This window comes from Poecilia mexicana, unplaced genomic scaffold, assembly GCF_051168715.1.
Source record: "Poecilia mexicana isolate PSO_F unplaced genomic scaffold, ASM5116871v1 scaffold_23, whole genome shotgun sequence".
NCBI lineage: Eukaryota > Metazoa > Chordata > Actinopteri > Cyprinodontiformes > Poeciliidae > Poecilia > Poecilia mexicana.
Window position 1 is genome coordinate 1,320,325 of NW_028263392.1, and position 17,777 is coordinate 1,338,101.

Sequence of the window (17,777 nt, forward strand, 5' to 3'; positions counted from 1 at the left end):
AAAAACATATATAAAAAACAAGGTGTATTATGCTGCAAAAGAATTTTCAAAAACTTGGCAGATTCCTAAATTTCATAAAATAGAGAATATGAACATTGAAGTACAAAATTGCTTCAAACACTACAACATAATCGCCTAGTACAGCACAACTTAGCATAGACGACTGTAGTATAATATGGTAAAGCATAGCTAAGTAGAGTAGTTCATGTGTTCAGGTGTTTGGTGAAGAATCAAACAAATTTTTGTAATCCCTCACTGCATGCGATAAACACACTTCAAAAGTAAAAATTGTGGATTAGTTGAAGTAAAATATCAACGCTGTCAGAGCACATTTCAGCAAAAGACAAGTCCACAAACCTTTAACCAATCCCACAACACTCTGTGGCAAACAGCTGAAGACTTCAGAGGCTTCTTCATACACTGTGATACTGACTGCTACAGGAGATCCCTCAACTAAATTTCAGAGAAAAAAGTCAGGATTCTGACAAAAAAAAAAAAAAAAAATCTGAATTTTATTTATTTATTTATTTTTAGTGGTCTTGCTACTGTTGCAGGTTGTACACCTACAACCATCAGCATCTACAGCAACTCTTTGAAGAACTCTGGGTAATATAAGTTGCAAAAACATTCAGTTTCCTTTTGGGAAATATTTTTGAATTAATTTATTCCAATATGGTCACTTTTTTAAAAATAAGAATTTACTTTAAGAAAGAAAAAAAAACTATTTCTTGAACCAGATCAGTGAGTGTTATTATTAGATGACAGAGGCTGTGTGATCTCTGGGGTTTTGTTTGGCCTCCGATGGGCAGATGTTGCCCCCACCGTGTAGACACACCCACGGACTGCCCAGGGCGACCAGGAGCCGGGCAGACAATGTGACCGAGTGGCCGTGTTGGGGTCCACCCGCTCCGGGGGGAGGGGTGTGTGTGCTCCAGTTGTCAGCTGGTCCATCTGGAGGAATGTTCCGCTGACTCTCTGCTTCGGTTTCGGACTGCGCTCCTGAACTTCTGCGGTACAAACTTTTATTTCCGCTCATGAGATTCCGGGATCCGGTCCACATCCTCACCTCAGCGGTATGGCCATAGCTGCGCGGTCCCGGACGGGGTTTTACCGGCACGAGGTGAACAGAACCGTGTGGGAAGTACCGGAGAGGTACCGGGACTTAAAGCAGGTCGGCACCGGAGCCTACGGAACCGTGTGGTGAGTTCAGAAAGGAAGGAGCTTTCAGAATGACAAAATAATCATTTGGAATATTTTGCTTATTTTTAATAGTTTGCGGGTATGTCTTTTTTTTTAACTATTTTTTTAAAATTTTATTTCATAGAAGTGAAACGTGAAAGAAATACTTGTCACTTAAACTGAAAGTAATACTGGAATACACCATTTGTATTTCACCCAAAAGTAGAGAACAAGAAATAGATTTGTATGTTTTCAGTTATCCTGATTCTTTGAGACTTATGATAAGATTTAAGATTTACTGTTATATCCAAGTCAAGCTGCAGCTTTGGTCACTTTTTGGCCACAGCTGGCTCTGCGGGGCCCCTCTGCATTGTGTGAGAGTGGATGAGGGTCAACAAAGAACCTCCCTTCCACCCTCATTGTTTATGAGAAGTCAGAGATTCAGTTAAGTGCGATGAATGCTCCACTACTTTGTCTTAGACGACAAAGGTTGCCTTTTTCCCACTGCAAACACCGAGCAGAGAAGGTTTCAGGGGTTGAACAATAATATTGGTAAAAGTTTCTCTGAAGTGAACTTTGATTTAAATGTTTGTGTAATGAGGAAAATAAAACCTTGTATAACAATAATACCTCCATTTCTATCTGTGTTTTACTCTTTTTTTGTTTTTCTTTAGCTCGGCTTGGGACCGGCGCTCAGGGACACAGGTGGCCATCAAGAAGCTCCACCGGCCCTTCCAGTCCAAACTTTTTGCCAAAAGAGCCTACAGAGAGCTGCGACTCCTCAAACACATGAAGCATGAAAATGTAGGGAGATTTCAGCTGCAATCTGTGAATTTGTTGTTCAGAAATAGATATACTGTAGTATAGTATAGAATAGTACAGTACAGCATAGCGAGTATTCAATACCTTTCTATAGTATTGGATAATAGAGGATAGGAGAAAGTACTATACTATAGCATAGTTTTGCATAGGGCGCTGTAGGCCAGTGTAGTACAAAGTAGTATAACATAGTATAGCATTGTATCATGTAGCATAGCATAATGCAGTGTAGCATACGACTTGTGTAGTTTACTATAGTATAGCACAATACAGTGCAGTAAATTACAGCAAAGCATATAGTGCAGTGCAGTACAGAGTAGTATAACCTACTATAGTATTCTAATGTAGCTTAGTACAGACAGTAATTTGTAGAACAGCACAGTGTATTAATGTGTAGCATAGCATAGAATAGCATAATATGGCTAAATTGTGGTTCTGTGGTTCTGTTCAGTCAGCTCTTTTGACTCCCAAATGGATCTTGATTTGTTATCAAGACCCTCATATATTAGCTTAATTTGGTGAATATGAATTGTTTCTATGTTAATAAATTTGCTTGCATTAATGTTTATAAGAGAAGCTTCATGTTTACTAATTTTATGAATTTGGTCGATTATAAAAGCAGGCTTTCTTTTAACTTTCCTACAAAACTTCAGCCAAGCTTTTCATTTTTATTGGACAAGATAACAAATGAACCAAACACTCCTGGAAAATCTACCAAACAGAACTGCAACTGAAACAAGACCAAACTCAGTAAGCAAACTATGTACTCTGTGCAGATTAGTATTCAAATAATATTTCAGTCTGCGTGGGCTAATGCTGTTCACCCTCTCTGTTAGTATTTGTCCCGGGGTTTTTTTTTTGTAGAAGACAAGCTGACAATCAAAATAAAGTTCCGAGGGGCAGAGCCACTGAGAGTGAGAGCTGAGCAGCTCAAGGGAAAAACCTTGGGACTCTGCTCTTTTGACTGACTCCAAAGCATTGGCTGTTAGATTATTTTGAGCCTGACCCATCACTAGTAGTGTAGTACTAGTGCGGTATGGTGTGGTGCTCCATTAGCATAATGTTCAATAGCGTAGCATAGTAAATTTGAAATCATTTTCCTGGTCTTTATCAGGTGATCGGGCTGTTGGATGTTTTCACAGCTGAGATCTCTTTGGATCGGTTTCGAGACTTGTAAGCTCATTTTCTATTCACTTCTTCCAGAAGTTTTTATTTATTTTTTATGTCCTAATCATAACACTGACCTCCTTACATTCAGCTACCTGGTGATGCCGTTCATGGGCACCGACCTTGGCAAGCTGATGAAGATGGAGAGGTTGTCGGAGGATCGCGTCCAGTTCCTGGTTTATCAGATGCTGAGAGGCCTTAAGGTGGAAATAATTTCTCCAAACATTCTCTGTTTTCTAGGGGGGAAAAACAAACAAGAAAATTGTCTTTTTCTGAGCAGAGCTTATGTTTTTCCTGTATCTTTTTCCTCTGCAGTATATCCACTCTGCAGGGATCATCCACAGGGTGCGTGAACTTTGACCTATTGAACCATAAGCTTTACCAAGTCTGCTTATCTGTTCTTTTATCGAGACAAAACACTGTATTAAAATTCTGTGCTGCATTTCTAAATACCCCAGCATGCCTTGTTGATATTACCTTCCTATGTTTGACATTTAATGAGTACAAACTAAAGAGTAAATACATTCTGTATACTGATCTGTAATAAACATATTATCTAACAGGACCTCAAACCTGGAAATTTGGCCATAAACCCTGATTGTGAGCTAAAGGTAATTCAGTGGTAAGCCACGTTGTCTTGCTTTATTCTCATCTTTATTTTTAAAAATGTAATGCGGTACCTACCCTCCATTCTGCTGTAGATCCTGGACTTTGGGTTGGCCCGGCAGGCCGATGCAGAGATGACCGGCTACGTTGTGACGCGCTGGTACAGAGCGCCGGAGGTTATCCTTAACTGGATGCACTACACGCAGACTGGTGATGATGATAATAAAAACAAAAGGAACCTGATGGAGTAAATGAATCATTTTGCAGCAATGCTTTTGCTCTGCGTTGCAGTGGATATTTGGTCAGCGGGTTGCATCATGGCAGAGATGTTGCTGGGGAAACCTTTGTTCAAGGGAAACGACCGTATCCTTGTCCGGTTGGTTAATTTGACCCGATGTCATTTCAGTTATTTGTTTGAAAATGGTCTTAAAATTTACAAAAGTAAAAGTTTGTTTTTACTGAATCCATACAAGTGCCTGGATGAGATGTAAAAGCCAGCATGTACTCTAAAATCTTATCTGTACTCCGGTAATTATTATTCTAAAGTAATAATTTCATTACCGTATATAGAAAATCTTTACCTGACACAACTCTACAGCATAACATAGACTGGTATGAAAATACAGATCATAGGTTCATATTTTTGACACTTGGTGTTTATTCGCTCTACATTACAGGTAGCTTGTTTGAACTGACCAACATTTCTACAGTTTGAGAACCAATCACAGGTCATATACTGCTACAATACCACAAGCGGAAACATTAACAAATTATCTTTAAGTAGTTCTGAACTTCCTGTGGTCAGAGTCTTGTGTTTATTGAGAGGTCCTGCCTGCAGGGAGGTTCTTTATTTGCCTACTAAAATTTTGATATGAATGATGATAGAAATTCATTCGAGCAACGATTCTTAACCTTTTCCTTCATCAGACCTGGACCAGTTAAGAGAAATCATGAAGATTACAGGAACTCCGACTCCCGATTTTGTTCTCAAGCTACAGAGTCAAGATGTAAGTTGTCATTACTCAACTGTCTTCAGTTTGAATAGATGCTCTGTCCATTTAGATTCACATTACAGCAGTTCAATAAAACTGGGATAAAACCTTTACCAGGCACACAGTGGCTTGCAAAGCCAATCAGAGCTCTTAAACTTTCACATCATTTGTCACGTTACAACTTCAAATTTGACATGTCTCCTAGATCAGATTTCCACCAGGCTGTGGACCAATACTGATCGAGTATTGATTCATGGCTAGTACTGAATATATATATATATATATATATATATATATATATATATATATATATATATATATATATATATATATATATATATATATATATATATATATATATAATATATATATATATATATATAATATATATATATATATATTATATATATATATATATATATAATATATATATATATATATATAATATATATATATATATATATATATATATATATATATATATATATATATATATATAATATATATATATATATAATATATATATATATATATATATATATATATATATATATATATATATATAAGCCTCAATGGACCATTGAGGTTGCTGTGGTTGCTGTGGTCCATTGAGGTTGCTGTGGTCCTCTCTACGAGAGGACCACAGCAACCTCCCTGAACAAGCCCCGGTAACCATCACTGTGGCAGATGTCCAAGAAAGAGTCTCAGGTATGAAAAACTGGACAGCACCAGGGCCTGACATGATCCATGCCTACTGGCTAAAGAAACTCACTGCCCTCCATGAGCGACTGGCAGCTCAACTGAACCAGCTGCTACAGAATGGGACTCACCCTGAATGGTTAACTGAAGGGCACACAATCCTGATCCAGAAGGATCCCTCAAAGGGTTCAGTCCCATCCAACTATCGGCCGATAACCTGTCTCTCTACAACATGGAAGCTCATGTCAGGCATCATAGCAGCTAAGATAAGCGGGCACATGGATAAATACATGAGCACGGCACAGAAGGGCATCGGCATAAATAGCAGAGGAGCCAAACACCAACTCCTTGTAGACCACACAGTCGCCCGAGACTGCAAAACCCGACACACCAACCTGTGCACCGCTTGGATTGATTACAAGAAAGCCTATGACTCAATGCCACACACTTGGATCATTGAATGCTTAGAGATGTACAACATCAATAGGACTCTAAGAGCCTTCATTGCAAACTCGATGGGGCTGTGGAAAACTACCCTTGAAGCCAACTGCAAACCACTTGCACAAGTGTCCATCAAATGTGGCATATACCAAGGAGATGCTCTGTCCCCACTGCTGTTCTGCATAGGCCTGAACCCCCTCAGCCAAATCATCAACAAGACTGGCTACGGATACCGACTCAAGAATGGGGCCACAATCAGTCACCTCCTATACATGGATGACATCAAGCTGTACGCCAAGAGCAAGCGAGACATCGACTCACTGATCCACACCACCAGGATCTACAGCACTGACATTGGGATGTCATTCGGACTAGAGAAGTGTGGCCGGATGGTTACAAAGAGAGGGAAGGTTGTCCGCACAGAAGGGCACTCCCAGAAGGAACAATAGCAGACATAGAGCACAGTTACAAGTACCTGGGAATACCACAAGCAAATGGCAACCTCGATGAGGTCACAAGGAAAGGAGCCACAGCCAAATACCTCCAACGAATAAGGCAAGTCCTGAGAAGCCAGCTCAATGGCAAGAACAAGATCCGTGCAATAAACAGCTATGCCTTACCAGTAATCAGATACCCTGCCGGAATAATTAGCTGGCCAATGGAAGAGATAAAGGCCACGGATGTTAAGACTCGGAAGCTACTAACCATGCATGGAGGGTTCCACCCCAAATCCAGCACCCTGAGACTGTACACAAGCCGTAAGGAAGGAGGCAGAGGACTAGTGAGTGTGAGAGCCACTGTCCAGGATGAAACATCCAAGATCCATAAATACATCAAGGACAAAGCCTCAACGGACGATGTGCTCAGCAAATGTCTCAGGCAATGGGGAACAGAGGACGAGGTGCTGGAGGAACCATCATGGGAAGACAAGCCCCTACATGGGATGTACCACCGACAAATAACTGAAGTGGCTGATATCAGGAAATCCTACCAATGGCTGGAGAAAGCTGGACTCAAGGACAGCACAGAGGCCCTCATCCAGGCCGCCCAGGAACAGGCCCTAAACACCAGAGCAATAGAGGCTCAGATCTACCACACCAGACAAGACCCAAGGTGTAGGTTGTGCAAGGAGGCCTCTGAGACAGTCCAGCACATAACAGCAGGGTGCAAGATGCTGGCAGGGAAAGCGTACATGGAACGACATAACCAAGTGGCGGGCATAGTGTACAGGAACATCTGTGCCGAATATGGACTGGAAGCCCCGAGGTCAAAGTGGGGAACACCCCCAAAGGTGGTGGAGAATGACCGAGCTAAGATCCTGTGGGACTTCCAGATCCAGACAGACAAGATGGTAATGGCGAACCAACCGGACATTGTGGTGGTGGATAAAGAACAGAGGAAAGCCGTTGTGGTGGATGTAGCAATACCAAGTGACCACAACATCAGGAAAAAGGAGCACGAGAAACTGGAGAAATACCAGGGCCTCAGAGAGGAACTGGAGAAGGCCTGGAAGGTGAAGACCACAGTGGTGCCTGTGGTCATCGGGGCCCTCGGGGCAGTCACCCCCAAACCGGAGCAGTGGCTAAAATAGATCCCAGGAACAACATCAGACATCTCAGTCCAGAAATGTGCAGTTCTAGGCACAGCCAAGATACTGCGCAGAACCCTCAAGCTCCCAGGCCTCTGGTAGAGGACCCGAGCTCAGAGGATGAAAGAGACCACCCGCGGAGGGTGAGAAGGGAATTTTTTATTTTATTTATATATATATATATATATATATATATATATATATATATATAGCAAAAAAAGACCTCAGAAATTTCTGAGTTTCAAAAGGCCAAAATTTGAGATTAATGTCAAAATTAGATGGATTTTATTTTGAAAACCAGAAGCATCGTGACTTGAAGGAAGTTGGTTACACTGTAATTTGTTTAGCAGTACCAGACAAAGGGAGGTTGAATATCGTCATCTTTCTAAGTTAGTAGTCTTAAGTCTTTTTTTTTTTTTTTTTTTTTTTTTTGTTAAAAGATGATTAAGCAAAAAATCACTTTTGGCAAAACATGACGTAGATCTGTATTTTATGAAGGTGGCGATATAAAGGTAAAAATCAAACTGAGACCTTTTCTGTCCTTCAACAGGCCAGAAACTACATCCGGAGTTTACCGAAAGTGCCAAAGAAAGATTTGCACTCCATTTTCTCCAAAGCCAGCTCAAATGGTACGAGAGCATTTCTCTCTGGCTTCATTGCCAAAGTTATTTTTTTGCCGACTTTGACGCGTGTCTGTGCGCCGCAGCGGTGAGTGTCCTGGAAAAGATGCTCCTCCTGGACCCTGACAGCAGGGCCAGCGCGTCGGAGGCCCTGGAGCTGCCGTTCTTCAGCGAGTTCAGGGACGTGGAGGAGGAGAGCGAGGCGCTGCCGTACGACCAGACCATGGACAACACGGACCTGCCGCTGGAGCAGTGGAAACGTGAGGCGGGACGGGAGGGGGTCACTGCCGTTTCCCCAAAACACCGAACATGTAGCTACCAAGTAGGCGGGGCTTGTCACTCCAAAGCCTGAATGTCTCCTCTTATTGGCTGATAGATGATGAGCGCTAGCAGGATTTGCTCACATTTGTAATGAAAACGCAGTGACTTTTACAGGGCCCGTATGTAGCAAAGGAGGCTCGTGAAAAACCTAAAACCTTAAACCCCGTTTCTTTTTGTACAGGTCATACTTTCACTGAGATCCTGACCTTCCGGCCGCCGCGGGACTCAAAGGAAACATCTCTTTAAGAGCTCACACACCAGCAGACATGAACTTTTACCTACACGCAGAAATATTACTTTTAATCTTATTAATAGTTGTCCAAATTGTTTGTCAATGCTTTTACTGTCAATAAATAGTTCAGATATTCAAAATAATTTACTCCATTTATTTTTGCAAACTGTAGGTGCTTTTATTTACAGGAAATTGACATTTACTTTTTTTTTTTTTTTACTTTAGGACTTAACAGTTGACAAAAAAACAAGCTAAGGAAAGATTTCTGCCAATTTTTTATATTGGTGTAATCCCTACTCGTAAATCTTAAATCTTAACTTTTCTACTATAGCAGTAGAAAATAATCAGAATTATATAATTGTGATTGCTATGTAACCATAATTCTGCTCTGCAGCTCATTGTCTATTTGAAAATTGTCTTTTGAAACAGTGGCAGTTTAGGTTACATAGATGTATGATCTTAACACATAACTAGTTGACGTTTTAGGAAGCAAATTACACATTTGATTTTAGGTGTATTTAATAAACTGATAGATTTAACATGAAGGATTATTTAAATGTTTTGATTTTTTTTTTTTTTTAAACTTATCCTAAAACATGTTTCATAAATCAATACTTTCTGATTTGTGGCTCATCTCTATGTAATTCCTCCATATGAGTTATGAAACATGCTGGGGTCCATTAAGCGCCAGACTGAACTGGAAAGCCGTTTGGAAATTATGTCCAAAATGGCATTCCATACTTACGTTTGGCTCTACCTGCTGGCCGCATCGTGATACTACAGCACTAGGCTAACATCAAAATCAGCCATCTGATGTTAGTGTAGTGGTAACACTACACTAACATCAGAACTAACACTGATTATTAATCCATGTTATTAATAACACAGTTTATTAATGATGTAATAATTCAGTGTTGAATTGCAGAAATCTGGTGTTTTGGCAGTTGACTAGATTAATTCTCCTCCTTTGCTCCATCTTGGAAAAATAAATCCAGTGAAACAAGAACACACGTTTCAGAAACACACACCTGTTTTATTTGGTTAAGTGATCAGTTCAGCAAATGTCAGGTTATATTTGGCAGGTTGAAGAAAAAGCATTGCAGATGCTGGAAGCTGGGAACACGTTTGTCCGTCCATCATACTCCGTACTTCTTCTGCAGGTCTGAAACGGTGGGCTGGTCCAGCTGGGCTTGGAGCAGGAAGTCAAACAGCTCCTTCAGCACTGAGAGGAGGGAGGAAACGACACATTTTTAACAATGATCTCACATGAACGAGAAGGCAGAGGATGAAAAGGAGCCCACCTTTCTTCTCCTGCGGCGTCATGAACATGACGGCCATGTGGAAGCGCCTCACACCCGCCAGACAGCCGAGGGTCTCCAAGATGGAGGTCGGAGGTTCATTCCTGCTCCAAACAGGCCAGTCTTAACTGTTTTGCAGAGTGAACGGACAAAAGCAGCTCGGCTCTGATGTTTACGTCTAGACAGCTTACCCTATGAAGAAATCACGCAGAGTTCTGAGGATCTGGTTGAGCAGGTCCGGCTCCAGAGAGTTCTGGAAGATCTGGCTGTACGCTGAGGGACTGATTTGCTGCCAACAGGGACAAGAATGTTTAGCATCCAAACATGGAAGAGCCATAAATGACTTCTATCCATTCATCGAGCTTTCTGTTCATGAAGGTTTTTATTTTTTCACAAATGGACTCCTTGGGCTTCCATAGATCAGAGTGATGTTCTGATCTGGTTTGTGTTTATTTAGCAATTTTAATTCAGGTAAACTCCCCAAAAAAGGAATGAGTGCAAACATAATCAGCAAGTTTTTTAAAATATTTGTAAACGTTTTTTCAAGGGAAAAAAAGCCAGAAAAAAATGATTAAATTGGATTTGGTATGAAAAAAAACATTATATATGTATCTGATTTAATACCACATGTGGAAGTGGTTCAAATGGGATTTAATTTTTTTCTATGACTGGAATTGGGCTGTTCAGACAAACATGAAAAAGTCAAACATGAATCACATTCAGGCAAAAAAAATAAAAATGAAAAATGGATTTGGATCGTGTTTTTGTGTGAATATAATGGAAACGGACAACATCACTCTGTTTAGTAAAACATCATCTTTTACTAAACAGTGCCCCCTGGAGGCCAAGTGTTAAACTACAAGATTGATTAAGTCCATGTACAGCTCTGTCGCTTCAAATGACATTCGCACAGGATTAAAGAAAACACAAGGGTTGTTTGAATTAATCTGAACTTAATGCACAATGGAAGGCAAATCCAAACGTTCACATAACGTTTGGATTTGGTCTGACAATATGTTTTTTTTTTTTTTATTCTGCATCCAAAAGCCTTCAGGAAATAAATGTTTGGGTTAAAAATGAAATAAAGAACGGAGCTGTCGGTGCTGAAGCGAAAGGAGAATGCAGCTAACCCTGAGGTATCTGTAAACCGCCTCCGGCTGCTTGCTGAGCTTCCGGAGGTCCGCCTCCAGCTGGAAGCTGCTGCTGGGAGCAGGAGGAACGTCTGAACTTGGTGCTTCAGCTGCTTCTGTGGATTCCTCCTGAACTGACTGGCTGGCGTCTCTGCTGGCAGAAACTCTGGAGAGCACAGGAGAACGGTTAGGAACGCCACCGCAAACCTGGATGTAAAAATGGCAGGAGGAACGGGCCTGCAGGGGGCAGGGCGGCGGTGGCAGCAGCATGGTATGGGAATGCTTTTCTGTTGCAAACACAGGGAAATTGTGCCAGGGCTGATGGGAAAACGGATAAAGTCAGTAAATCAGTTAGAGGATTGCAAATGCAAGCCACACTTTTCAGATTAACAAGATGCTCAACATTTCTCATTTTAATTTTTTAGTGAAGGAGTTCTTATAACATTATTACTTCATTTCTCTAGTATTCTGACTATATTCTGGTAATATTGATGCTTTGTTCTTGCATTATTTCAACTATTGTCATACAGCTTAGTCTCAGATCACTACAACTGTATTATTGTAATATTATGACTTTATTCTCATAATCCTAACATTCCGTCATAGATTTGCCTTGAATTCAACAGAAGCTGTAACTTCCAAACAAGATGGCGGCCCTGCTGACATCACTCTCACCCATGGAAAGCCAAGCACTGCATTGGTTTAAAATAAAACTCAAAAATTAAATCTTGAGTTAAAAACCAAACATTGAGTTAATGGATAATATTGTTTTTTGGTCCAGTCCCAGTGGTAACCATGGTTTCCTCCCCTCCTTGCATGTAAAAGTCACCTGTCATGTCTCTGTGTCTGTGTTTCTGCTGCTTCCTCCATTTTGATGATCTTGGCGCTGGGCGATGAAGACAGCGGCGAGTCAGTCTTCCCGTCTACTTCCTGGATTAACGGAGGAAGAGCTTCCTGCCTGGGCGGCGCCAACTTCCCGCTGATCTCCTGGATGTCAATTCGTCTCAGAGGTTTCTGCAGGCCAGAGGAGAAGCGAACTCAGTGGGTTTTACAAACACCTTTAGTCAGACGCAGCTAAGATCGCTGTGGAACCGACGGTTGAGCGCAGATGTTCTGGTTTGTCCACGGGTTGGACCGTCCTCCTCTGGGCGCCGTCCTCCGCCTGCAGAGCGCCGCTGCAGTCTGGATCCTGGAGGAGAAAGATTCCAGAGTTCAGGGGTCAGAGTTCAGCAGCTCAGATGGAAAACCCAGCAGGTGTTAGCGTACCGTCTGCAGCTTCTGCAGCTCATTCAGGGCCTGCTTGTTCCCGGGCTCCAGCTGGAGCAACCGCCGGAAATCTGACATACACACGGAAAGTCAAGACAATTACTCAAACATGTGGAGTCTCTGAAGTGATTAACACAACTCATTACTGCCTGAATCATTAGAACCCATCTGGCACCATGAAGTAGGCTAAAAGACTTCAGAAAAGATGAACTCCAAGCCTTGATCTAAAATTAAAAACCCCTGTCATTGGTTCCTCCGGTCATCTATCAGTCCGGAGGAACCATTTGCAAACAAAATGTTCCAATGAACCACTGGGAGCCGTTATCCAAAACTGGAGGAAACATGGAGCAGGGGGAGTGTGGAGTGTAAAGTTACACTGTCAAAAATGAACAGCAATAATTTGAGTTTTTAGCAAGTCTAAAAGCAAGAAAGAAAAAATGGAGGTTCATTTTTCAAACTCAAATTTTCACCACATCATTCGCTCATTTCTATATGTGACGGTTCAAACTAAACGATTTAATCAGCAAGATAAATGTTTAACTCAAAGCTAAATATTTGCTTGTGAGCTAAATACTTAGTTTGAGGCTTAATATTTAGCCCTAAGCTAAATATTTAGCTAATATGCAAATATTTAGTTTGAAGCTAAAAATTTAGCTTGCTAACTAAATATTTAGTTTGAAGCTAAAAAGTTAGCTTGCTAACTAAATATTTAGTTTGAAGCTAAAAAGTTAGCTTGCTAACTAAATATTTAGTTTGAAAATATATATTTACCCTGCAAGCTACATATTTAGTTTGAAGCTAAAAATTTAGCTTAGGGCTAAATATTAAGCCTCAAACTAAGTATTTAGCTAACAAGCTACAAATTTAGTTTGAAGCTATATATTTAGCGTCCTAACTAAATATTTTGCTCATCTAGCTTGCTAACCAATTATTCAGTTTAACTACATAATTAATTAGCAACCTTAATTATGTTGCCAGTTAAGTATTTAATTTACAAACTGACACACTTATAAACAAATGAAAAAAATTATGAAAATATGTCTTTGAAAATTTTGCCTACTTTCTTTTTTTTTTTTTTTCAAGAAAACCAAAAATATTGCTGTTTATTTTGGAGTGTGCAGCTTCACAAACAGCACCACTAAAAAGTGGTGGACCCTCCCAGGAGTGGCCTGCCTGTTTAAATGTGAACGGAAAAAAAAAAAAACAGGAGGAATCTATGCTTATTGAAAACCATAAACCCAGCATGTTGCTGCTGGTTGCTGTGGGAGCTCTGCAGCACCTTCCTTGGCCTCCTGCAGTTTCCCCAGGGCCAGTCTGGCTGTGCCGCGGCGGGCGAAGGCCTTGGAGTAAGTGTCATCTAGAGAAATGGCTGCTGTACAGTCCTCCTCTGCTTCTTTATACCTGCAGAGAGACAGATGGAGGACAGATGGAGAGAGTTTGCTAACAGTCTCCTGCTATCATTTGTTGGATGGAGTGAAACTGTTGGATGTTTCTACCTGTCCAACTTGAGGAAGGCCATGGCTCTGTTGGCAGGCAGGAGGACGTTCATGGCGTCTGCCTCCATTCCTCTGCTGTAGCATTCTACGGCTGCCTCATACTTCCCTTCTTTGAAGTAAGCGTTTCCCTGAGGAGTAAATGTCGCCATTGGGTTTCAGAACAAACTGACACAGAAGAGAGGAGATAAACCAGGACTCACTCTGTCCTTCTGCATCACAGCTTCCTGTTTCCTCTGCTGCTCTTCCAGCTGTCGCTGCTGGTCGGGGTCGGCGGCGGCGGTGGCCTCGGCGGGCTGGACGGCCGGACCCCGGACGTCCACCTGAGCGAGGATCTGAACTGACCAGAACATGGGTTAGACAGCAGCAGGACAAACTGAACCCTGACCCCGACTGACCCCACCCGACCCTCACCTCCTGGAGTTTCTTCACTTCACTCTGGGCTTCGGCGTTTCCCGGGTCCAGCTGGAGGACCATCTGGTAATCTGTCCAGACACAATCAACAGCCTCAGATCAGGACGGCTCAAAAAAAAAAACAGTTTTTAACCCGTTCAGATAAAACCAGGTTTTACCCATTCAGATAAAACCAGGTTTAAACCCGTTCAGATAAAACCAGGTTTAAACCCGTTCAGATAAAACCAGGTTTTACCCATTCAGATAAAACCAGGTTTAAACCCGTTCAGATAAAACCAGGTTTTACCCATTCAGATAAAACCAGGTTTAAACCCGATCAGATAAAACCAGGTTTAAACCCGTTCAGATAAAACCAGGTTTAAACCCGATCAGATAAAACCAGGTTTAAACCCGTTCAGATAAAACCAGGTTTAAACCCGTTCAGATAAAACCAGGTTTAATCTGATTCAGACCTTCCAGAGCCAGCTGGTGTTTCTGCAGGGCAAACCGAGCGGCTCCTCTCCTAGCATACGCCTTATAGTAGCTGTTGTCAAGGGCGACGGCCAGGTTGCAGTCCGACTCGGCCACGGCATACCTGGTGAGGCAAAGATTTATCACAACGACCAGAGAAAACTGAAAAACATCTTCAACTTATCAAAAATATTTATTCATCTTAAACTTTTTCACATTTTACCACAAACTTCAATGTGTTATAACGAGCATATGTTCATAAAACCTCTCTCATGTGTACTTTGGTCTTCATGAAGCTACAGAACAGCTGCATTTATAATGAGATCTAGGTCAGTTAAAGGAGCTGAAAACAAATGTGCACCACACTTTTCAGGTTTTTTTTTGTTTGTTTTTAAGGGGCAATATTATGTATTTTCCAGGCAAGTAGATCCATTTTATAACACAGTTAAGTAACTATTCTAACTTCAGTTGTTATAAAAATGTCATATGTATCAAATGTCTTAAAAGAAATTTGACTTTGTAATTTAACGCCTTGATATTGATCCTCTGTCTCTTTAAAAACTCCTGCTCTTTCTGAAGCTCTGTAACATGATGTAAAGCTCAACAGTCGATTTTACGTAACCAGGGTTACCATTTATCTACTTTGCATCTGTACATATCTATTTTGTACAGTTGTGAAGTAGATAAATGATAATCAATCGATTACTGATCGCTCGAATGAAACCCATTTGTTTACAGTGAAGTCAGACTTACTTCTTAAGTCTGAAGAAGGACGTGGCTCTGTTGGTGGGAAGCACAGGGTTGTATGGATCAGCAGCCATCCCTCTAGTGTAACACTCTATGGCCTCGTCATACTTCCCCTCTTTAAACAACTTGTTACCCTGGAAACAAGAAAAAAACAAAACAACAAAGCAGTTGACATCTTTTAACCCCTGGCCTCTCTCTTTCTGTCAGCGTGTCACACATAGAAACTTCATTACGTTCTCCTTCTCAGCCAGAGCTCTGTCCTTGTCCACCTCCTCCTGGTCGGACTCGTTGGACTCGGCCTCCTTGTCCATTTCTGCCAGAGCTTTATCCTGCCGACAAGAGGAAGAATGTGCAATCACCGTTTGTTGCATGAAAAGTCAGGTTGTGGAAAGCCAAGGTGAGACGTTGGGTTACCACGTCGAACTTGTCCCACGATCGATAATCACAGGATTTGAGTCTGGAAGCTGGTCTGGGCTCCTCTGCCTTCGTGTCGCCGTCAGCAGCAGGCGCCTGTTTCCTCCTCTTCTCCCTCATCTTTGACCTGTATCCCTTGTTACGCACAGGTGGAAGGGTTTTCTGCAACAAGACACACAGACTTATAGAATGCCATTAGAGCCAAGGAAGAAACTGTAAAGTCCAACAGGAAGACGTAATTACAAGTTTTAAAGTCTTAATAATGAGTCAAAGTCATAAAGTCCTAATAACGATATTTAAAGTCATAATTGTGAGTTTCAATATCACAATTATGAGATTAAACGTCTTAATTTTAAGACACAAAATCATAATTTTTATTTTCTAAGTCCTGATTATATTCAAAGTTATGATTATAATTTTTGCTTGGATTTTATTTAAGGGTATCAGTGTAAAGAAGCTGTTAACAATAGGGGATGTCCTACCTGGAGCTCCTGGACTCGTCCAGTCCTCAGCTCCTGATCCTTCCTCTTGATGTCTGCCTCCCAGTTGTCCAGCTCCCTCATGAAACTGTGAAGATCCTCCGCATTCTGCCGTATCTGCAGCTGCAACTCCACGGCCTTGTCCTCCCCGGACATGCTTCCCTCTGCCAAACAGACATTTATTTTTGGAAAACTCTTTCACTTCACTTCTCTGTGCTTTAGTCTTCACATCCAAGCAACAGCAGCAGCAGCATCGAGGTAAAACACGAGAGTCACGTTTTGTGATACTCGAGCAGCTAACAGCTTAGCAAAACAGAACCATCATTGGATTAAAAGAGGCCGGATAGGAATGTGCTTTAATTATGGCGTTCTGAAATACCTGCCGCTTCTTTCCTGGATTCACAGTTAATTCGTAGTGACCGCTAAAGTAACAAAAGACTCCGAAAAGTGTCGTTAGTCACGACATTCTGTTTATGTTCGGAGCCATGACAGCGGAGGACCAGCAGCCTTTGCTCTACGTATCCGCGACGTAACCAAAGATCGTCTATAACAAAACAATCTCCGTAAAGCAAAAACAATTTACTTTATTTTTATATTTTAAATTCGGAACTTTTACGAAAATGCTTCTATGAAAAATACACTGATAACTGAGCTATGTGTGTGGAATTAAGATGAGTTTATCTGTTTGGCTCACAAATTTTCGTCAGTTAGCGCTACAGTTCACACTTTTCTGAAAGGAGACGACACTTGGGGAAGCCCTTAACAGTCAGCCGGTGCAAGACGCGGCTAAAAGTGACGAAGAGGCGATGAAGGTGGAATTAAATTTAGCGAAACGGGTTTTCCCCAGTTGAAGAAAGTCAGACTTATCAGAGTTAGAGTAATGAGATTTTATGACAACATTAATACGTGAAAACGTAATAGAATTTTTGCTGTGTTTGTTGTTGTAATTCTAACTTTGTAATCAGAAAATCGTGTTATTTTTAAGTACAAATAGAACACAATATTACATTTATTTCATCTTGAAATAAAAAGCGCTACAGTGTAAAAAGTACTAATGCAAAGTCGTCATTCTTTCCAGATTCACTGTAATAATTCAATATCTGAGATAATTTTAATTAGACAATAAAGCAACTCTTATTTGGAAACCAAAATAGTGTGCAAATGACGCCCACCCGGCGCACCCGTGTCTCGCCGGGTGATAAATGATGCGCACCCCCTCATATAAAACTAAAAAAGAAAATAAATAATTTATATTATTAAAAAAATGACAGGAAAATGTTCTTTAAAGATTTCACATACCTGATATTTTAAACAATTGTTTTGTCTGAAAATTTCATCGGTCAACTTTGACCACGGAACCACGTGATGTAGAAACCCAGCAATGACCTCTCCTGTTAGCTAGCGGTGGAAAGCCCAGAGAAC

General features: G+C 41.1%; 2 protein-coding genes across 3 annotated transcripts; one reads left to right on the plus strand and one right to left on the minus strand.

The window, feature by feature from the left end:
* The first annotated feature begins 783 nt into the window (after nucleotides 1-783).
* mapk12b (mitogen-activated protein kinase 12b) lies at nucleotides 784-9,380 on the plus strand. Its single transcript, XM_014995388.2, has 12 exons — nucleotides 784-1,200; nucleotides 1,854-1,983; nucleotides 3,113-3,171; nucleotides 3,257-3,368; nucleotides 3,481-3,510; nucleotides 3,729-3,776; nucleotides 3,867-3,981; nucleotides 4,063-4,134; nucleotides 4,699-4,778; nucleotides 8,042-8,120; nucleotides 8,198-8,371; nucleotides 8,614-9,380. The coding sequence occupies exons 1-12, from the start codon at nucleotides 1,076-1,078 to the stop codon at nucleotides 8,676-8,678; spliced, it is 1,089 nt and encodes a 362-aa protein (XP_014850874.1). The 5' UTR covers nucleotides 784-1,075; the 3' UTR covers nucleotides 8,679-9,380.
* A 296-nt stretch (nucleotides 9,381-9,676) lies between these two features.
* On the minus strand, nucleotides 9,677-17,742 carry rpap3 (RNA polymerase II associated protein 3). 2 transcript variants are annotated; one of them, XM_014995386.2, is made up of 17 exons: nucleotides 17,655-17,742; nucleotides 16,359-16,519; nucleotides 15,877-16,038; nucleotides 15,696-15,791; nucleotides 15,469-15,596; nucleotides 14,718-14,839; nucleotides 14,266-14,336; nucleotides 14,055-14,186; nucleotides 13,855-13,982; nucleotides 13,638-13,759; nucleotides 12,359-12,429; nucleotides 12,189-12,281; nucleotides 11,922-12,106; nucleotides 11,093-11,258; nucleotides 10,154-10,251; nucleotides 9,966-10,066; nucleotides 9,677-9,886 (listed from the first exon to the last, which is right to left on the minus strand). In XM_014995386.2, exons 2-17 carry the CDS (start codon nucleotides 16,509-16,511, stop codon nucleotides 9,801-9,803), a joined length of 1,914 nt encoding a protein of 637 aa, XP_014850872.2. In that variant the 5' UTR covers nucleotides 16,512-16,519; nucleotides 17,655-17,742; the 3' UTR covers nucleotides 9,677-9,800. The 2 variants fall into 2 exon arrangements, with proteins under 2 accessions (XP_014850872.2, XP_014850871.2); XM_014995385.2 differs by lacking the exon at nucleotides 17,655-17,742 and adding an exon at nucleotides 16,735-16,889.
* Nucleotides 17,743-17,777: the final 35 nt, after the last annotated feature.